This window comes from Xenopus tropicalis, chromosome 1, assembly GCF_000004195.4.
Source record: "Xenopus tropicalis strain Nigerian chromosome 1, UCB_Xtro_10.0, whole genome shotgun sequence".
Classification (NCBI taxonomy): Eukaryota; Metazoa; Chordata; class Amphibia; order Anura; family Pipidae; genus Xenopus; species Xenopus tropicalis.
This window is the reverse complement of record NC_030677.2, coordinates 199,994,025-200,017,092: the sequence shown is the minus strand read 5'-3', so window position 1 is coordinate 200,017,092 and position 23,068 is coordinate 199,994,025. Positions and strand designations below refer to the sequence as shown.

Here is a 23,068-nt window from a genome sequence, read left to right as displayed (position 1 = left end):
AAACTTGAAACTTCTAACATTTTTCTCTTCAGTAATACTATGTGGAGGACACTGTCAATATCAACATGGCACTTTATATACAGAGAAGTAGTAAAGGCCACGCTTGGAGCCAAGGACTTTCCCCCTACCTTCTGCGTTTCTCTGGCACTCCGGCTGATTGCATTCCTGAGTTTGTCGAGGTTTGGCCTCTGTTCTTTGGCAGAGATCTTGATGTACCGTGCTGTTATTGTGTGTGTTTATACATTCAACGGTTCTTCTCTGGGTTCCACCTCCACACGGAACAGAACACTGCAAAAACAACATTTTTCCTTTCAATGTATGTTCTTTTTCACAACTGTCATTCTTCAAAGAACATTTCCCTGAGACTTATGAATGTACAGTTCTTTAAATGTCACATTCCTTTAGGATATTGATTTATGATTGATATTTATATAGCATTCCTCCGCTCCATTTCTGTGGGTTCCTCATCCCTTAAGCTTTTCAGTGAATGAGGTACTTGTGCCCATACACGCTGCTTTGCTGTTATGGGGGACACCAGTTTGTCCCTTCCGCCTGTTCTGGTGCAAATGTGCACATTGGCCCAAGGTTCCCCGTGTTGGTTGCACCAATAGCCACAACTGACTCGTGGTAAATTAGGCCATTTGAACACTATTGAAACTTGCTGCAATTTGCCAAAACCAAAGCTGATTTGTATCCAATTGGTGCACTGCATGCAAGCTGCAATGGACACTATGAGCAAGCATTCACTATTGTGCTGTATTTAGTGTCGGACTGGGACCCTGGGGCCCACCAGAAAACCATAGACCCTAGGCCGCTTTCCAAACTATTTTTCCCCCTTTCCTCACCCAATCTCTTTATTCTCATAGTCTCTTTTCTTTACATGCTAGCATCTATTCTTCCATCTATTGCTCCTCTTTGTTCCCATTCAGAATTAAGGAATGACCATGGAAAAGGCCAAATAGTCAGGAGCAGGAGGGCCCACTGACACCTGGGCCCGCCAGGAGTTTTCCTGGTATCCTGGTGGGCCAGTCCGACACTGGCTGTATTTCTGGGAAATTTGGCATTGTGGGTAAAAAAAATTGCTTATTGTATTGCATTCTTTAATGAGCCTTTATCTCTCCAGCAAACATGAATTTCCCATGTGATTTCCTACTGAACATCCCATCTTCTTCCTAATTAAATCAAGGGGTTTACAACAACTCACTATTGTTGGAGATCCAAAGTGTTGGAAAGGCCTGTTCTTGCCTTTTTAAATTGTGTTACATAAAATAGCCCTCAAGTAATTAACCCTTATACACATTACTTTTCTTTCCTGCCAAAAATCCAAATTGGTTTATAGAATGCAATTAGATGCCTTCTCCAACCGGACGATGATAATTAAGATTCTAGTTGTTTTCATGGAAGTTGGCAGTGTGTAATTGTGGAATAAAGCAAAGGTCCAAGAACAAAAAAAATCTTAGTTTGAATTTGTAAAGGCTAAGTAGAGTAGTAATTGTAAGGGACAAACCCCTAGCTATCAAAAGAGGGTAATGCATAGAGATATAAAAGACTCCTTTACTACTCAATACAAAATATTAAATTTATTTCAATCTATTAAAAGCATTAACAACCCCATATAGACAGACTAACGCGTTTCATGCTTACCCAGCACTTAATCATAGGCACCAAAGAGGAAATACACATACAAGAAATATATATATATATATATATATATAAATCAAGTCCCATTTAAAACCATTAGTGAGCAATACATTATTTACTATGTCATAGGCTAACATATCCCATGTTTAACTCTATTAACGCTTGAGTTTCAATCAAAGTATAACACATTCACATTATGGGGTTAAATGCAAAATTCAAGTATCAAAAACATAAAATGACAAAAAAAATCATCAGCTAATACACAAGTACCAAAAATAAACAGTTTGAACAGCAATATTAAATTCAAAACTCGGCGCTAAAGCTGGCATGTCTTAAGTGAAAACTTTCTTTGAAGAGATGTGAATTGTTGATTGCTGCTTGAGTAAACCTCAATTGTATTCCGGAGCAGTGTGATGGAAGTGCATATAAATCAAAATGAAAAAGAATAAAAATAGTGTAATACGTATAAAACACAACCAGTGTAAAATGTGACAAATTAATCCAGGAAAAAGTGAAATACGTGTCCACCACCGGCTCAATATGGTAAAAATGTGCACTCACCAGGCCACAGTAATATTGGGCCAAATAAATAAGTGGTAGATTTTGATTGGAGTATCAGCCAGATCCGCTTCAGATCCTTAGATGTTACAAATCAAGAGAGAGCAAAGGTAGCCTAATAAGGTTTATTATACAGGCATAGGACCCATTATCCAGAATGCTCAGGACCAAGGGTATTCTAGATGAGGGGTCTTTCCCTAATTTGGATCTCCATACCTTAAGTCTACTAAAAAATCAATAAAACATTAAATAAACCCAATAAGATTGTTTTGCCCCCAATAAGGGGTAATTATATCTTAGTTGGGATCAAGTACAGGTACTGTTTTATTATTACAGAGAAAAGGGAATCATTTAACCATTAAATAAACCCAATAGGGCTGTTCTGCCCCCAATAAGGGGTAATTATATCTTAGTTGGGATCAAGTACAGGTACTGTTTTATTATTACAGAGAAAAGGGAATCATTTAACCATGAAATAAACCCAATAGGGCTATTCTGCCCCCAATAAGGGGTAATTATATCTTAGTTGGGATCAAGTACAGGTACTGTTTTATTATTACAGAGAAAAGGGAATCATTTAACCATGAAATAAACCCAATAGGGCTGTTCTGCCCTCAATAAGGGGTAATTATATCTTAGTTGGGATCAAGTACAGGTACTGTTTTATTATTTCAGAGAAAAAGGAATCATTTAACCATGAAATAAACCCAATAGGGCTGTTCTGCCCCCAATAAGGGGTAATTATATCTTAGTTGGGATCAAGTACAGGTACTGTTTTATTATTACAGAGAAAAGGGAATCATTTAACCATGAAATAAACCCAATAGGGCTGTTCTGCCCCCAATAAGGGGTAATTATATCTTAGTTGGGATCAAGTACAGGTACTGTTTTATTATTACAGAGAAAAGGGAATCATTTAACCATTAAATAAACCCAATAGGGCTGTTCTGCCCTCAATAAGGGGTAATTATATCTTAGTTGGGATCAAGTACAGGTACTGTTTTATTATTACAGAGAAAAGGGAATCATTTAACCATTAAATAAACCCAATAGGGCTGTTCTGCCCCAATAAGGGGTAATTATATCTTAGTTGGGATCAAGTACAGGTACTGTTTTATTATTTCAGAGAAAAAGGAATCATTTAACCATGAAATAAACCCAATAGGGCTGTTCTGCCCCCAATAAGGGGTAATTATATCTTAGTTGGGATCAAGTACAGGTACTGTTTTATTATTACAGAGAAAAGGGAATCATTTAACCATTAAATAAACCCAATAGGGCTGTTCTGCCCCCAATAAGGGGTAATTATATCTTAGTTGGGATCAAGTACAGGTACTGTTTTATTTCTACAGAGAAAAAGGAAATGAGTTTTAAAATTCTGAATTATTTGATTAAAATGGAGTCTATGGGACATGGGCTTTCCGTAATTTGGAGCTTTCTGGATAATGGGTTTCCGGATAAGGGATCCCATACCTGTCCAAACAAATCCTGCATAATACAGGCTACTCACAGTGTGTAGAAATATAACAAACATGTAAAATGGCTCAATGCGTTTCACGTGTGGACGACACACTTCCTCAGGAGCAATAGACAAAATCTAAAGCTAAATCTAAAGGCCTTGTTACTATAAGTCCGTTGGTTGGGATTTAGATTTTGTTTTGTACGTATTACATACACTATTTTTATTCATATTCATTTTGATTTATATGCACTTCCATCACAGTTCCCAGGAATAAAAACAAGTTTAATGGTGACCAGAATTTTACTCTTTGCCCTCATATAGAAAAGATGAATGACAAAATGGTTTGGCGAGCAAACGACAAATTTACCCGATATCCCGCTTCCGCTTGGCGACCTCGCTTGTATGCCACCTTTATACTTGACACATGGGTTGTCATTTATAAACACTGGACACATTTCCACCGGGGCAGTAACATATGGCAGCCAATTAGATGTTTGCTTTCATTGTTCAACCGGCAGCGGGCCTATATATCCCTCCCTCTCCTGACCCTCTTTGCTACCAATTACCCCTTAGAAACACAGGCCCACCCTAGTCCTGCCCCTATTCCTATAGGAAAAAGGAAAGCAAAGGAGGGAGCAACACTTTCTCTCCGCTAAGATCCGCTCGTTTGGCGAGGTCGCCAAGCAAACGGATCTTTTCCCAATATCCTCACCTATGGGTGGGCGATATCGGGCTAATCGAATTCGAATGACGGGTATAGGCATCCGTCAGTTCAGGGACCGCATCAGTCCCAGATCCGACTAAAAATCAAACCTGCCGGATCAAGATCTGGCTGATTTCAGGCCAGATATCGGTTGGGTAGGCCTGTCGGTAGTGCCCATACACAGGCCGATAAGGTGCCGAATCAGTCTAAGGGACCGATATCGGCAGCTAGAATCGGCCCATGTATGGGCACCTACTAACTTTGAGTATGGGCAACAGCAGTATCAAATCTAAATGCGCTAAATGTCAAGATCTTGTGTTTTTTTAAAGACAGTCACTGTATTGCTCTGCTCTAGGCATTAGCTGGCTTGAGTAATTAGTATCCAGCTGCTTTATACATCTCCCTCCTTTGATTTCCTTAATTAATCCCAGGAATATGAAGATTTATTTTTAAATATTAGCATTCCTTTAATCTGTTGAAATATCAGAGGAGCCTGCCTCTCATACAGAGCTTGTCTAATTCTCTAAGGGTTAAACGCAGCCTACTGTATCTTTGTATACAAATAACATCGGATAAATTAAAGAGGCTTCAAGTCATTAACACATTACCATTATACACATTCCTTTCCTTTCCTGTAAGCAATCAAATTTGGTTTATAGAATTACAATTAGATTCCTTCTCTCACCAGATGATGATAATTAAGACTCGCGTTGTTGGAGTTGCGTAATGGCGGTTCTCATACAGAAAAGATAAATGACAAAGATATGGGAATACAAGGCAAAATGGTTAGGTGAGCACACCTGGGCCCACTGGGAGTTTTCCTGAGATCTCGGTCGGCCATTACGACATTGATTGGGGGCCCCTTTGTACTTAATTGGCTAGACCCACCATCAATGGGACCAGGGAGGGGGACCTAGACAGGCAGTTGACTGATAGCCCAGGCCCTTTGGTGGGGAAATACATTATTATTCTTTATTTTACTGAAGCTTTGACATATTCTGTAGAATGTAACAAAGATTATAATTAACATCAGTCGATATCCCAGTGGAGCTTGCAATCTAATCCCCACATCATCATGAGTTCTGGTGATGCCAGCCTTATGACCTAGAATAGACCAAAGAAAGATCTAATTGATATTTACTGGTGGGACCAAGCAGCATCTCTGGATACAAACAAGACTTATTATATTAATGAACCTTATTTATGTCAAAATAACCAAGGGGTTCACAGCAGTTGCACGTTCTAAAAATATTATCAACTACAGTAAGGCAAATAGATCCGATACGATGCTGTATATACTGTATGCATAAAGCTACAGAATCACCGCTTTGCTTTTAGCTCACATTCTGTAGTCGGAAACATAAATCTATAGTAATGTAGATATTTTCCCCCTCAAGGTATATTCCTACAGACAGAGAAGGAGCACTAAACATAAATGATAAAACCATAAATGATATCCTGCTCTGATAATAGATTTAGGCTGTGAAGGGATAATTGATCTAGTTAAGATCAACAGAAATAAATCCTTGTTGACTTGAAGAGATGAAACATGACATTTCTATTAGTTTTTCTGTATTGAAGGGTGGGATACAATATAATAAGGCAATTATGTAATGTAGGCACTCTAGACTCTAGTGTTGGGAGGTTTAGGATTTGTACTGCTTATATGTTCCCCCAGGTTTCTGTGGAGGACACTGAGTAGGTCTGTGGACATGAATTTCTCCAGTTAAGGAAGGTAAAATACTAATTCACATTGTGGGCTTTCCCATAGACCATTATCCCACCCCTCCAATAACTAGCTGATTATTTGGTGCCCATGTTTCAGGACTATGGGAAAATGTCCCAAGTGCATGGTTGAATTTAGCCCCCAAGGCACCGGAAAAAAACACGGTAGGGCCCAGACCCGATACCTGCCACAGCTCCCCCAGTCGCCAGTGTCCCTCCCCTGTTGGGTTGAAAGTAGGTTTCACATATGTGTGCTCAGGGGAGGACGTTGGCTAGGTGGTGGAGGGCCCTGTGGGTGGTGTGGGGGGCGTGGCGGGGGCACCTTGGGGGGTGCATTCCCCAGTTCGACCCCACCTGAGTGAGGTGTCCCTGACTTTATGCAGGAGTCCAAGCAATATTATGGGACTGTAGGGCAACCTAGTCCATGGCATATAGATGTGCACTTTGCACACTGCTTTAGTAGTAAATGACCCTCCTCGTGTTTTTCAGCTATAAATATATGTATGTATAACTTTATTTATAAAGCGCCACGCAGGGAGGACAGGGAAGTGTCATAATAAATAAATACAATAAATATATGTAAATACACAGGGAATAAGTGCCATGTGGTATGAGACACAGTAGGAAGGAGGTCCCGGCCCCATAGAGCTTACATTCATAAATGACAGAAACCCATTGTATCATTGATACCTTCATTGTGCTGCACAATACACTGAGCCCCATGCCTCTACACATTATGCGGCACGTTCATCAAAGTACGATTGAGTTCGTATTTTTTCCAAGTTTTAGAACTGTGCTTATTTTTTGTGATTTTTTCATTAATTGGCGCGACTTTTTCATACTTTGCAACAATTTGTGCGATAAAATCGTATTTGTCGCAACCTGTACGAGAGTTTCGTATTTATTCAAGCTTCAGTATCATGACTTTCCTTGGGCCGGGTTGGAGCTGCAGAGTGCCATTGAGCCCTATGGGAGGCTTTCCTTGGGCCGGGTTGGAGCTGCAGAGTGCCATTGAGCCCTATGGGAGGCTTTCCTTGGGCCGGGTTGGAGCTGCAGAGTGCCATTGAGCCCTATGGGAGGCTTTCCTTGGGCCGGGTTGGAGCTGCAGAGTGCCATTGAGCCCTATGGGAGACTTTCCTTGGGCCGGGTTGGAGCTGCAGAGTGCCATTGAGCCCTATGGGAGACTTTCCTTGGGCCGGGTTGGAGCTGCAGAGTGCCATTGAGCCCTATGGGAGACTTTCCTTGGGCCGGGTTGGAGCTGCAGAGTGCCATTGAGCCCTATGGGAGACTTTCCTTGGGCCGGGTTGGAGCTGCAGAGTGCCATTGAGCCCTATGGGAGACTTTCCTTGGGCCGGGTTGGAGCTGCAGAGTGCCATTGAGCCCTATGGGAGACTTTCCTTGGGTCGGGTTGGAGCTGCAGAGTGCCATTGAGCCCTATAGGAGACTTTCCTTGGGCCGGGTTGGAGCTGCAGAGTGTCATTGAGCCCTATAGGAGACTTTCCTTGGGTCGGGTTGGAGCTGCAGAGTGCCATTGAGCCCTATGGGAGACTTTCCTTGGGCCGGGTTGGAGCTGCAGAGTGCCATTGAGCCCTATGGGAGACTTTCCTTGGGCCAGGTTGGAGCTGCAGAGTGCCATTGAGCCCTATGGGAGACTTTCCTTGGGCCAGGTTGGAGCTGCAGAGTGCCATTGAGCCCTATGGGAGACTTTCCTTGGGCCGGGTCGGAGCTGCAGAGTGCCAAAATCATGCACTGAAGGATCAAAGTTTTCGGAACGTACCACAATAAGGTCTAAAATTCGTAGTTTGATAGATGTGCCCCTATGTATTATAAAGCGAAACTGCCCAAAGATCTGTGCCTGTTATGTCTGCTCTCTCATTCAATAACACAGTACTTTTAACACATCACAAACAAATGCAAATCATGTAATAACCTTGCTTCAGAACGTCTGGCCTGCGCTACATGAGCCCCAAAGTGGCGTCCAATCATAATCTCCCATTATTCTCAGGCTGATTTCCCACCACCTTTCCCTGTACGGTACAAAGAATACACGCTGATTGCAATGACGGTGATTTCCATACGCTTGTCATTCGCTATGGGAATGTGCAGTCGCTTGCGTTTCCTCGGTGAAATACAGGTGCCGCGCTGAATGCGTAACTATCACGGTTAAACTCCTTTGCATTCCACATGTCTTGTCGCCCTAATAGTAAGTTGTCTTTCCGCTTCGCATTACAGGATAATTTCCACTCTGTCACCAGAATGAACAATTTGTTTTTCCACTAAAAAAAAATCACTGCAAAAAGAACCTTCCTATCCTCCTAACCAAGTGAATAACGAGAATTTTATGTATTTAAAGGGGAACTCCACCCTTTTGAAAAGTAAACATAATTTTAATCAACTTTGCAATATGCATCAATTAAAAAATATGTAGCCTTTTCATGGGTTTTAAAAATATGGTTTGGCTGACTAATTTGAGACTCAAATAAAATGTGTAACCCCTATTTGGCTATGAAATAGTTAAAACCCAGGCTAGTGTGGTCTAGAGCATGGGGTACATGCGACTCTCTTAGACAGGATGGGCCTTCGCTATGTGGAATAGACCATGCGGAGCAAGGGTGTAGTGAAACTACAACTCACTGTGGCTGTGTGCAGTGGAGATTAGCAAAGATGGACGCCAGAAGGTTCTTGCAGTTGAACTATAGCACAGTGTATTGTCAAAGACAAATGATGATGCAGGGTTAAATCAAATATACTCACAATGCAGATGGTATATGGCTTGGCGCCCCTTTGGAAACAGTCAGGATAGATACCTCAGTCCTCAGGTTGATAACCCCTAGCTTGAGAGTCCTACAGCCGACTGTGGAACAGGGTTTAGGTACTGCCTGTCTCCTATGTCTTAAACCGTGGCCCTATGCTGAGGCAACAGTGCCTGTATGGAAGGTACTTCCTTCCCTACTTTCCTTGGTGGAGCCGAGCTGCTCTTGCTTCCTTCCCTCTCTATCTCACTCTCCTAGAGAGTGCTCTTACAAGTGTAACTATCTAACTGGTGCTCGTTCACGGGGCCCTGTCCCCGACTTCACCAGAGTGGATGGTAATACTCTGGGGCAATAACGCTTTACTGGGGCCTATTCTGATCCCAGGCTCAGTGACCTGTTCCTGAGACACAGAGACAGCCAAAGAGGAAGCCACACCCTCCTGCTAAACACTATATGAGTTTGCAAGAGGTGTGGTCAACCCAAATAACCAATAGGTATAAGTCCATAACTGTAAACTGATACATGGGTCTTTGCCCAGTAACAGTACAAATCAGGAAGTGGTAGGGTTTAAAGCCATAGGAGCAGATTAACCCTATGGGTCCCTACAAATGTAACAGTAGTCGCTTGTCCTCAGTCTGCCCCAAGCCTGTATCCTCCCAATCCCACAATTCCCTGCTGCACACGTCATGTCAAAAAGGAAAGGAACATTCCAGTGCAATGCATTGTGGGTTATGTAGTTCCTGCATGCTGTCTGTAAGCTGTGGGGAAGTTGTTACAACGAGAATCATTGTTATTGTGAGAATCGTATTTACTCATTGATTTTTAATGAGACTGAAAATTGCTTGAGAATATTCCTATTCTTTAATAAATGCTGACTTTCAGGTTTCAGAAAATACTTGTGCCATTGATTGTTTTTTTCTATTCAAGATAAAAAGAACACAGAAGCTACTAGGGTTGCCACCTTTTTTTAGAGACTATATTGGCTGGACAGGGGGCGGGTTTACAAAGGGGTGGGCAGTGACGTAAATAGACAGGGCAATGACATCACAGGGGTGGAGTTTAATCGTCAAGGGAACCGAGCCGCATACTAAGCATGGAATTAGGTGGATTAGGCAAGTATGGAGGGGAGAAAGGCTGGGGGCGGATCAAATGTGCCCTGGGGCAGAATTGACTAGATATTACAAAATGTCTATGAAGATTCTCATTCATCCAGGTCATGATATACAGTATCTAGTAGAATTAAGTCTAAAACAACTGGACTTTTCTGAGTTTTTCTTGAAAACGTTTCACCCCTCATCCGAGTGGCTTCTTCAGTTCAAATGACTGGTAGGGAATTCCCCGGTATTTAAACTCTTGATGGTAGTAGAGTCACAGACATCCAATCACAATGGTTCCATTAAACTTGTTCAGTTAGGTGTTAGCTGAAACTGACAGGTGTAAGAAGGTATGATCCAATCACAATGGTACCAAGATTCTCATTGATGAAGGTGTTAATCCTTCAAAGTACATGACTGGAAGTGTGAACTGTTGTGAAACTGCCGGGGTAAGGATGTCAACGCGCCATTGTATGTTGGTGACAAGCGGTGTCTCAGGCCCCCTCCTCTGTTCAGGGATGTTTTTTTTTTTTTTTTTTTTTTTTTACTACCATCAAGAGTTTAAATACCGGGGAATTCCCTACCAGTCATTTGAACTGAAGAAGCCACTCGGATGAGTGGTGAAACGTTTTCAAGAAAAACTCAGAAAAGTCCAGTTGTTTTAGACTTAATTCTACTAGATACTGTATATCATGACCTGGATGAATGAGAATCTTCATAGACATATTGCTACTCAATTTGGGGAGAATACCCTAAAATTGGTACGGGAATATGAGAGGACGGCCAGAAAACTTGCGGATTACAGAAACCATCTTCGTTTTAACCTACGATGCCGATATCAGGGAATCACACCATGCAGCCTACGTCTGGGTTCTTCGGTTAAAGGTCACAGGGCCAAGGTGATCCTTCAGAAAGCCCAGAAACAACTGTTAAATGAACAGGTGAGGCAGACTAACTTCTCAATTGAGGTCCTGGTTCATAAATTTGATAATGCAAAACAGAGACTGACAGCAAAACTACCGGTGCTGACGTTGCAAAGAGTGGTTGAATTCACAGAGCGGGCGCAACTTGCACAACATGCCAAGGGCAAGGAGAGGCAAATAAACAAATTCACCAGTTTATTATCACGTACCAACAACACCCAGCGAACAGACAAATCAACAGGGAGGAAGGAAGATGAAAACAAGACATGCCAGAACATCAAGGATCTGTGGGTAAAGAATTTATCAGACAGGGAACTCACAGAACCAGAGAAGGATGTCTTAGCCAAGGGACTGAACTTTGCAGTGGCCCCACGGTATGTACCAGTGGTAGACTTCATCACAGCCACAGAATCATCCATCCACAACAATAAGATACCAGTGGATGAGGCTGAAAACATCCGGTTAAAAGTATCAGCAGCCCTAGCTAATGCTAAAGCTCCCCCTTCCAATCTAAGTCTGCAAGAGAGGAGGGCTCTGACATCACTTGCCAAGGACTCAAGTGTCACCATCCTGCCAGCAGATAAAGGAAGGTGTACAGTGGTACTGAATACATCAGACTACCATGCCAAAGTGTCCACACTGCTCAACGATTCAGACACATATGAGCAACTCAAGAGAGATCCAACAAGCAACTACAAGAAGAAGGTTATAGACTGCTTGCAGCACCTTGAGAAGGAAAAGGTCATCAGTCCAGCTTTGTACCGTCGCCTTTACCCAGGCGAAGCCACTCCATGCCTATATGGACTCCCAAAAATACACAAAGAAGGAGCCCCTTTGAGGCCAATTGTCAGCAGCATTAACTGTGTGACTTATAACATTGCTAAATACGTGGCCAACATCTTAGCCCCCTTAGTTGGAAACACAGTACACCACATTCAGAACTCCATGGACTTTGTCAAAAAAGTGAAGGAGTTAAAGCTGGAGATCGATGATACAATGGTGTCCTATGACGTAACATCTCTGTTCACATGCATACCCACTGCCGAGGCAATTGATACAGTGAGGAAACGGCTGAAACAAGACACCACCCTCAGCAGCAGAACAAAGCTGACCCCAGAACAAGTTTGTTCCTTACTGGACCTATGTCTCAATACCACTTACTTCAAGCACAAGGAGACGTGCAACTAAACTGGTAAAGGGGATGGAAGATTTAAGCTATGAGGTTAGACTGTCGAGGTTGGGGTTGTTTTCTCTGGAAAAGAGGCGCTTGCGAGGGGACATGATTACTCTGTACAAGTACATTAGAGGGGATTATAGGCAGTTGGGGGATGTTCTTTTTTCCCATAAAAACAATCAGCGCACCAGAGGTCACCCCTATAGATTAGAGGAACAGAGCTTCCATTTGAAGCAGCGTAGGTGGTTTTTCACGGTGAGGGCAGTGAGGCTGTGGAATGCCCTTCCTAGTGATGTGGTAATGGCAGACTCTGTTAATGCCTTTAAGAGGGGCCTGGATGAGTTTTTGAACAAGCAGAATATCCAAGGCTATTGTGATACTAATATCTACAGTTAGTATTACTGGTTGTATATATATAGTTTATGTATGTGAGTGTATAGATTGGTTAGTATAGGTTGTGTGCTGGGTTTACTCGGATGGGTTGAACTTGATGGACAATGGTCTTTTTTCAACCCTATGTAACTATGTAACTATGTAACTATGTAAGGACGTTTTCTATAGACAAAAACATGGCTGTGCCATGGGTTCGCCTGTGTCTCCAATTGTAGCGAACCTTTACATGGAAGAAGTGGAAAAGAAAGCCCTGGACACCTTCAAGGGAACAACACCAAGTCATTGGTTCAGATATGTGGATGACACCTGGGTCAAAATTAAAGAACGCGAGGTTCCAGCCTTCACCAAACACATAAACTCGGTGGACAAAAACATCACGTTCACAAGGGAAGATGTGAAAGACAGCAAACTGGCTTTTTTGGACTGTGCTATAGTTATCAAAGAGGGGAGGGACCTGGATATTGAAGTATACAGGAAACCCACCCACACAGACCAGTACTTGCTGTTTGATTCCCACCACCCTTTGGAACATAAACTGGGTGTAATTAGGACTCTACATCATCGGGCTGAAACTGTGGCATCCAATGCAGAGGCCAAGGAGAAAGAATATAAACATCTAAAAGGAGCTCTGAAAACTTGTGGGTACCCAGACTGGGCCTTCATCAAAACCAAATCAAAGACCAACAGAAAGACCAGACCTACAAACAGAAGGGAGGAACACAGCAGGCGAAACAACATAGTCATTCCATATGTTGCTGGAACATCAGAAAAACTTAGGAGAATTTTCAACAAACATCGCATTCCTGTGTTTTTCAAACCCAGCAACACCCTGAGACAGAAGCTGGTGCACCCGAAAGACCCAACACCCAAGCACATGAAAAGTAATGTGGTCTATGCTGTCCAGTGTAGTGAAGAGTGCTCAGACTTATACATTGGGGAGACAAAACAACCTCTCTGTAAGAGAATGGCCCAACATAGGCGGGCAAACTCCTCAGGACAAGACTCAGCGGTCTATCTACACCTCAAAGAAAAAGGTCACTCTTTTGAGGACAGTAACGTGCATATTTTGGACCGAGAGGACAGATGGTTTGAAAGAGGTGTGAAAGAGGCCATTTATGCCAACCTGGAAAAACCATCCCTGAACAGAGGAGGGGGCCTGAGACACCGCTTGTCACCAACATACAATGGCGCGTTGACATCCTTACCCCGGCAGTTTCACAACAGTTCACACTTCCAGTCATGTACTTTGAAGGATTAACACCTTCATCAATGAGAATCTTGGTACCATTGTGACTGGATCATACCTTCTTACACCTGTCAGTTTCAGCTAACACCTAACTGAACAAGTTTAATGGAACCATTGTGATTGGATGTCTGTGACTCTACTACCATCAAGAGTTTAAATACCGGGGAATTCCCTACCAGTCATTTGAACTGAAGAAGCCACTCGGATGAGTGGTGAAACGTTTTCAAGAAAAACTCAGAAAAGTCCAGTTGTTTTAGACTTAATTCTACTAGATACTAGATATTACAAATTTACCAGTAAGTACATTGTTGTTAAATTTGTAGTACCATGGTTGGTATTTTCCCATTTAGGCCAGTGAAATACCGGCCAGGTGGCAAATGCCATTTTAAAAAGTGGTTCCAGAGTTCCCCTGCAAGAACACAAGTCCAGTTGTGAACGTTTCCCCCCAGTCAGTTGCACATGAAACCCCATTCATTAAAGGTATTTGTATCATAATTCCCTCTTTGGGCACCACTCAGTCCTTCCTGTCTCTTGTTCCAAATTAAGCACAGTTGCACCCATTGATGCAACCCTGGAGCTACTGTCACCCCTGGAGCTACTGTCACCCCTGGAGCTACTGTCACCCCTGGACCAGATACAGAATGGGACTCATGTGTCACTCTTGTGTCCAACACTGGAAATTACAGCAACCAGACTTGGAAAGCGTTCAACACAATTCCACCCCATTTACAGTGAAATGCGAGCACATTTGTTTTAATTTTGGTGCATCACTTGCACCTGCGTAAGGTGCAACTGCCTTTTGCAACTACAACATCTGGGCAAAAAAGCTGCATTATGGGAAAAAAACACTTTTTGTCTTAAATGACCCCACATATGGGAACTTGCATGCATCTCAGAGCAGGAGGCAGGATGGGCACAGCGGCGCAGAGTGCAAGAAGCAGCTTTGGATGCACATACTTTTAACAAATGGCATCAGTTTACATGACTGTGTCCATTTTAGCCCAACCACAAATGCAGCTGCAGTCTTAAATGAGTCCTATAACATTTATCTTAACCTGAGTATATGACGACATATTGAATGGTATCTGTGGTGCCTCCTTGGAGGTTCTAGGGTGACCCAACATTTCCCCTTCTGTGATACGTAGATAAGTCTATGGTTGCTTAAGGGCCCCATACTCCAACTCTTCATTGATTCATTAGGGTTCATAATCCCTAACCTTTTCCCTAGTTAATGTATATTATAGCTTGACCCCTATATGACCAAGTTGGTAAAAACTGCCAGTTTAACTCTTGAGACCCTACCAGATTAAGTATAAGGAGAGCTTACACTAAATAGGTTGCATTAGTCTGCTGAAAAGAGAATTGATGAGCCCTATAGCCACAGTTCTGTCTAGTACTAGTGATGAGCGAATCTGTCCCATTTCGAACAGCAAAAATGTTGTGCGTCAAAACAAATTGTCGCCGCGACTATTCTTTAGAGGCCCACAACTATTCTTTTAACGCATGACTATTCTTGCGACAATTTTTGGATGTGTGACTATTCTTTCGATGTTTTACTATTCTTGCTGCAAATTTTTCCATCCGTTTCGCGAAACAATCCGCCAATGGCGAAATGTAGAAATTCACCGCAAATCCATGCCTGATGAAACATTTTGCCCATCACTATTTAGTACATGTGAATATATATACAGTGGTGTGAAAAACTATTTGCCCCCTTCCTGATTTCTTATTCTTTTGCATGTTTGTCACACTTAAATGTTTCTGCTCATCAAAAACCGTTAACTATTAGTCAAAGATAACATAATTGAACACAAAATGCAGTTTTTAAATGAGGGTTTTTATTATTTAGGGAGAAAAAAAATCCAAACCTACATGGCCCTGTGTGAAAAAGTAATTGCCCCCTGAACCTAATAACTGGTTGGGCCACCCTTAGCAGCAATAACTGCAATCAAGCGTTTGCGATAACTTGCAACGAGTCTTTTACAGCACTCTGGAGGAATTTTGGCCCACTCATCTTTGCAGAATTGTTGTAATTCAGCTTTATTTGAGGGTTTTCTAGCATGAACCGCCTTTTTAAGGTCATGCCACAACATCTCAATAGGATTCAGGTCAGGACTTTGACTAGGCCACTCCAAAGTCTTCATTTTGTTTTTCTTCAGCCATTCAGAGGTGGATTTGCTGGTGTGTTTTGGGTCATTGTCCTGCTGCAGCACCCAAGATCGCTTCAGCTTGAGTTGACGAACAGATGGCCGGACATTCTCCTTCAGGATTTTTTGGTAGACAGTAGAATTCATGGTTCCATCTATCACAGCAAGCCTTCCAGGTCCTGAAGCAGCAAAACAACCCCAGACCATCACACTACCACCACCATATTTTACTGTTGGTATGATGTTCTTTTTCTGAAATGCTGTGTTACTTTTACGCCAGATGTAACGGGACACGCACCTTCCAAAAAGTTCAACTTTTGTGTCGTCGGTCCACAAGGTATTTTCCCAAAAGTCTTGGCAATCATTGAGATATTTTTTAGCAAAATTGAGACGAGCCATAATGTTCTTTTTGCTTAAAAGTGGTTTGCGCCTTGGAAATCTGCCATGCAGGCCGTTTTTGCCCAGTCTCTTTCTTATGGTGGAGTCGTGAACACTGACCTTAATTGAGGCAAGTGAGGCCTGCAGTTCTTTAGATGTTGTCCTGAGGTCTTTTGTGGCCTCTCGGATGAGTTGTCTCTGCGCTCTTGGGGTAATTTTGGTCGGCCGGCCACTCCTGGGAAGGTTCACCACTGTTCCATGTTTTTGCCATTTGTGGATAATGGCTCTCACTGTGGTTCGCTGGAGTCCCAAAGCTTTAGAAATGGCTTTATAACCTTTACCAGACTGATAGATCTCAATTACTTTTGTTCTCATTTGTTCCTGAATTTCTTTGGATCTTGGCATGATGTCTAGCTTTTGAGGTGCTTTTGGGCTACTTCTCTGTGTCAGGTAGCTCCTATTTAAGTGATTTCTTGATTGAAACAGGTGTGGCAGTAATCAGGCCTGGGGGTGACTACAGAAATTGAACTCAGGTGTGATAAACCACAGTTAAGTTATTTTTTAACAAGGGGGCAATCACTTTTTCACACAGGGCCATGTAGATTTGGAGTTTTTTTTCTCCCTTAATAACGTAAACCTTCATTTAAAAACTGCATTTTGTGTTCAATTATGTTATCTTTGACTAATAGTTAACGGTTTTTGATGAGCAGAAACATTTAAGTGTGACAAACATGCAAAAGAATAAGAAATCAGGAAGGGGGCAAATAGTTTTTCACACAACTGTATATATATGTACAGGTTATGAAACCCCTAGTGAGTTGTCCCTGCTATGGAAAAGCCCCGCCCACTGACCCCACCCAATTTAAGCAGAAAGTCATTTTCTTACTTCCATCCATGAGCTGATGTTCCACCGGGTACACGGCTCGTCATTACATGGTAAACTGACTGGCGGGATCTTCTTCCAATCGCATCGATCCTCTTTTGGGCAAAGCACTTGTCTTTGGCGGATGCCACCCCCACAAGTCTTGGAACACTTGGAAAACAGATCATTGATTACATTAGCATATACTTGTATGTATGAAAACCTGAAAAATGGAAATAAAATAAGTAAAATATTGATATACAGTACAGCCTCAGGTATTATTAGCTTAAGGATTTCTCTTATTTGGGTATGGGGAATAGTGTCCAAAATATCTCAAAACACCATCAAGGCTTCACACATAATAATAATAATAGTACTTTTTTCTTTATTTAAAGGAATACTGTCATGGGAAACATGTTCTTTTCCAAACCCATCAGTTAATAGAGCTTCTCCAGCAGAATCCTGCATTGTAATCTGTTTTTCCCATAGGGCTAGCCATATTCTTCATTTCCCAGGGTGCCACAGCCATGTGACCTGTGCTCTGATAAACTTCCGTCACACTTTACTGCTGCGCTGCAAGTTGGAGTGATATCTCCTCCCCCCCCAGCAGCCAATCAGCAGAACAATGGGAAGGGAGCAAGATAGCAGCTCCCAGTAGGTATCAGAATAGCACTCAATAGTAAGAAATCCAAGTCCGGCTTGGGACTCCTCCAGTTACATGGGAGTAGGAGAAACAATAGGTTAGCTGAAAGCAGTTCTAATGTGTAGCGCTGGCTGAAAGCTCAGACTCAGGCACAATGCACTGAGATGGCGCCTACACACCAATATTACAGCTACAATTTAGAAATAAAATGTATCCCATAAAATCCCTTTAATGTTCCTCTCTAATAAGGCAATAGGTGGTCTTTTAAGAACGCAAATGCAGTGTACATAGTGCAGTTTTGGATACAGCTCACCATGTGTTTTTTTACCCATAATGCAGCAGTTTTCTTAGCGTCCATCCTATTGACGCAATGTGTTGTGGGAACCCTGGAGCTACCACTAGGTTTAGGGTGGCAGTCGCTCAAAGTTGCAGGTGCAGCCTGTTGAAGAAGCAGGATGGCTGCTTTGGCAACCATGTTGAGAAGCATATACATATACCTTAATAAATTTCATCATTATGTACTCTCCATTGCGTTCATTTCATACCCTAATGCCTTGCAAATAAATCTGCCATAAATCTTTGTTGATGACAGATGGAAATGGGCTTGTTAATGCGTAACTGATTACAGAAAATAAACTTTAGGTCCCAAGCGTCAGGATAGACCCTATACAGTATGTATGTAATTCAGTAAATGCCTGCGGAGAGGCTGATGTGAATACAGTTTGGTCTAGATAAAGCTGAGGGGGCCGCCACGCTTTCTGCCTTTATTGGCTGGTTATGTTTGTTCATATGACATATACAATTGGTTCTTGCCCTGAGTGCCCAGTAGGCCCCATGCATAGTGATGGGCGAAATATTTGTCGCCCGCGATAAAAAGAATAGCTGCGGGCAACAAAAGAATAGCCGTGGGACAAAAGAATAGCTGTGGGACAAAAGAATAGCCGCCGACGACAAAAGAATAGCCGTGGGACAAAAGAATAGCCATGGGACAAAAGAATAGCTGCGGGACAAAAGACTAGCCGCGGGACAAAAGACTAGCCGCGGGACAAAAGAATAGCCGACGACGACAAAAGAATAGCCGTGGGACAAAAGAATAGCCATGGGACAAAAGAATAGCCGACGACGACAAAAGAATAGCCGTGGGACAAAAGAATAGCCGACGACGACAAAAGAATAGCCGTGGGACAAAAGAATAGCCGACGACGACAAAAGAATAGCCGTGGGACAAAAGAATAGCCGACGACGACAAAAGAATAGCCGCGGGACAAAAGAATAGCCGCGGGACAAAAGAATAGCCGACGACGACAAAAGAATAGCCGCGGGACAAAAGAATAGCCGTGGGACAAAAGAATAGCTGCGGGACAAAAGAATAGCCGACGACGACAAAAGAATAGCCGTGGGACAAAAGAATAGCCATGGGACAAAAGAATAGCCGCGGGACAAAAGACTAGCCGCGGGACAAAAGAATAGCCGCGGGACAAAAGAATAACCGCGGGACAAAAGAATAGCCGCGGGACAAAAGAATAGCCGCGGGACAAAAGACTAGCCGCGGGACAAAAGAATAGCAGTGGGACAAAAGAATAGTGCGGGACAAAAGAATAGCAGTGGGACAAAAGAATAGCCGCGGGACAAAAGAATAGCAGTGGGACAAAAGAATAGCGCGGGACAAAAGAATAGCGCGGGACAAAAGAATAGCCGTTGGCGACATTTTTTTTTGACGCACAACATTTTCGCTGTTTTGCAAATTTTTCGCTGTTTCACAAATCTTTTGAAAGATTCGCAAATTTTTCGGGGAAGCGAAACGGGACAGATTCGTTCATCATTACCCATGCACCCCATTTTTATATTGCCTGCTTCCTGAACAACAACCCAATAACAGCTGAAACTCACACAAACAGCATAGAATAAAGAAACGCCAGCTGAGTTTTCTAAACAAGATTCCTATAACCCACAGGGGTGAGGGGAATACACAAGCCGCTGAGGTCTGGGTTACCCAATTGCTGTCGTGATTGCACCAACAGAACATTTCTTACAAACAATCAGGTAAGTCTTTTAGGATGTGAAAACAATAAAAAAAATAAATGTTTCCTATATTCATAATTTGATGTCTTCGATTTACTGGAATTCCATGATATAATAAAATATATTTTTGATACTGAAACCTAATGATTGATGGATCAAGTATTTTTTTCATGGGAAATTAATGGAACAAATTGTGAGTGATGAGCAGCCCGAAAGCCACTGCCTAGGGGCACCATGGTTCTATGAATGTATAACTGGTATTTACAGGAATTACTTAGACATTCCATCCTCTTCATTTAATATTACAACCATAATATATATGAAAAATAGGACCTTCAGTTCATGGGTTTTTATCCTGGGGAAAATTCAGCAGTGTACAAGATGTCCTCTGCACTCACTCATTACCAATATATATAGAACATTGTCATTCTGTGCATTAGTTGCCAAGCAATGCCCTCCCCTTTAACCAAAACAGGGTTTGTTTGTCCAGATATTGCAATATATTCAAGCTGGCCCACTACGTCACACTCACCCCCGGTCTGGCCAGTCCTACACTCACTCACCCCCGGTCTGGCCAGTCCTACACTCACTCACCCCCGGTCTGGCCAGTCCTACACTCACTCACCCCCGGTCTGGCCAGTCCTACACTCACTCACCCCCGGTCTGGCCTGTCCTATCCTCACTCACCCCCGGTCTGGCCTGTCCTACACTCACTCACCCCCGGTCTGGCCAGTCCTACACTCACTCACCCCCGGTCTGGCCAGTCCTACACTCACTCACCCCCGGTCTGGCTAGTCCTACACTCACTCACCCCCGGTCTGGCCAGTCCTACACTCACTCACCCCCGGTCTGGCCAGTCCTACACTCACTCACCCCCAGTCTGGCCAGTCCTACACTCACTCACCCCCGGTCTGGCCAATCCTACACTCACTCACCCCCGGTCTGGCCTGTCCTACACTCACTCACCCCCAGTCTGGCCAGTCCTACACTCACTCACCCCCAGTCTGGCTAGTCCTACACTCACTCACCCCCGGTCTGGTCTGTCCTACACTCACTCACCCCCGGTCTGGCCTGTCCTACACTCACTCACCCCGGTCTGGCCTGTCCTACACTCACTCACCCCCGGTCTGGCCAATCCTACACTCACTCACCCCCGGTCTGGCCGGTCCTACACTCACTCACCCCCGGTCTGTCCGGTCCTACACTCACTCACCCCCGGTCTGGCCGGTCCTACACTCACTCACCCCCCGGTCTGGCCTGTCCTACACTCACTCACCCCCGGTCTGGCCTGTCCTACACTCACTCACCCCCCGGTCTGGCCTGTCCTGTCCTACACTCACTCACCCCCGGTCTGGCCTGTCCTACACTCACTCACCCCCGGTCTGGCCTGTCCTACACTCACTCACCCCCGGTCTGGCCTGTCCTACACTCACTCACCCCTGGTCTGGCCAGTCCTACACTCACTCACCCCCGGTCTGGCCAGTCCTACACTCACTCACCCCCGGTCTGGCCAGTCCTACACTCACTCACCCCCGGTCTGGCCAATCCTACACTCACTCACTCACCCCCGGTCTGGCCAATCCTACACTCACTCACCCCCGGTCTGGCCGGTCCTACACTCACTCACCCCCGGTCTGGCCAGTCCTACACTCACTCACCCCCGGTCTGGCCAGTCCTACACTCACTCACCCCCGGTCTGGCCAGTCCTACACTCACTCACCCCCGGTCTGGCCGGTCCTACACTCACTCACCCCCGGTCTGGCCGGTCCTACACTCACTCACCCCTGGTCTGGCCAGTCCTACACTCACTCACCCCCGGTCTGGCCAGTCCTACACTCACTCACCCCCGGTCTGGCCAGTCCTACACTCACTCACCCCCGGTCTGGCCTGTCCTACACTCACTCACCCCCGGTCTGGCCTGTCCTACACTCACTCACCCCCGGTCTGGCCTGTCCTACACTCACTCACCCCCGGTCTGGCCTGTCCTACACTCACTCACCCCCGGTCTGGCCTGTCCTACACTCACTCACCCCCGGTCTGGCCTGTCCTACACTCACTCACCCCCGGTCTGGCCTGTCCTACACTCACTCACCCCCGGTCTGGCCAGTCCTACACTCACTCACCCCCGGTCTGGCCAGTCCTACACTCACTCACCCCCGGTCTGGCCAGTCCTACACTCACTCACCCCCGGTCTGACCAGTCCTACACTCACTCACCCCCGGTCTGGCCAGTCCTACACTCACTCACCCCCGGTCTGGCCTGTCCTACACTCACTCACCCCCGGTCTGGCCAGTCCTACACTCACTCACCCCCGGTCTGGCCAGTCCCACACTCACTCACCCCCGGTCTGGCCTGTCCTACACTCACTCACCCCTGGTCTGGCCAGTCCTACACTCACTCACCCCCGGTCTGGCCAGTCCTACACTCACTCACCCCCGGTCTGGCCGGTCCTACACTCACTCACCCCCGGTCTGGCCGGTCCTACACTCACTCACCCCCGGTCTGGCCGGTCCTACACTCACTCACCCCCGGTCTGGCCTGTCCTACACTCACTCACCCCCAGTCTGGCCTGTCCTACACTCACTCACCCCCGGTCTGGCCTGTCCTACACTCACTCACCCCCGGTCTGGCCTGTCCTACACTCACTCACCCCCGGTCTGGCCAGTCCTACACTCACTCACCCCCAGTCTGGCCTGTCCTACACTCACTCACCCCCGGTCTGGCCTGTCCTACACTCACTTTCATCTCATTCATTAAAAATTCTACTGCTTCATTTTACAAATGAAGTGCAGAGGCCTCTTGTTTCTATTTAAATAAATTTTGTGGTCTTAGCCTCATTGCACCCCTGCCTAATGGTTAAAAATGTAGTGGTAAGCACAACTTTCCCTTTTTTGTTATAGCCGTGTGCAAATATTTACCTCCATCTAATTTGGGGGACATATTGCTTGTAGGGTTTGGATGAGAGCCAGAATGCAGTGCTTATGTAGCCCCATTAACATCACTCACAATCTCAGAATAGTAAATCACTAATCCTATTTCATTTATCAGGTTCCCATAGTGCGCTTCACTGGGAAATTGAGTTACTGAGCTGATTTTTCTAAAGGGGATCTTCCGTGGTCAAAATATGCCTACATAGCCTTTATCAGACTAATGTTTATATTTAATCAAACATATTTTTACTAAAATTATTATATTAGCTTTGAAGTAGTTTAGGCTTATTTATTACACATGGGTGCCTCCATTAATTACAGGCTTTTACAAACAGCTCTCTGTGTAGGGATGCACAGCATTACGTAAAGACCTGAAGGCAACTGTTGCAATGGTTGCAAAGCCAAGAGGAGTGT

The 23,068-nt window shown here is 44.3% G+C and overlaps 1 protein-coding gene across 2 annotated transcripts in view; it reads right to left on the bottom strand.

Moving 5' to 3' along the window:
• adamts12 (ADAM metallopeptidase with thrombospondin type 1 motif 12) overlaps positions 1-23,068 on the bottom strand; it is a 340,375-nt gene that overhangs the window by 24,813 nt on the left and 292,494 nt on the right. For both annotated transcript variants that reach the window (XM_031894766.1, XM_018090830.2), the window contains 2 exons: positions 17,084-17,230; positions 129-288 (listed from right to left, as the gene is read on the bottom strand). In XM_031894766.1, the coding sequence (XP_031750626.1) occupies positions 129-288; positions 17,084-17,230 (307 nt within the window). The remainder of the gene's footprint in view (positions 1-128; positions 289-17,083; positions 17,231-23,068) is intronic.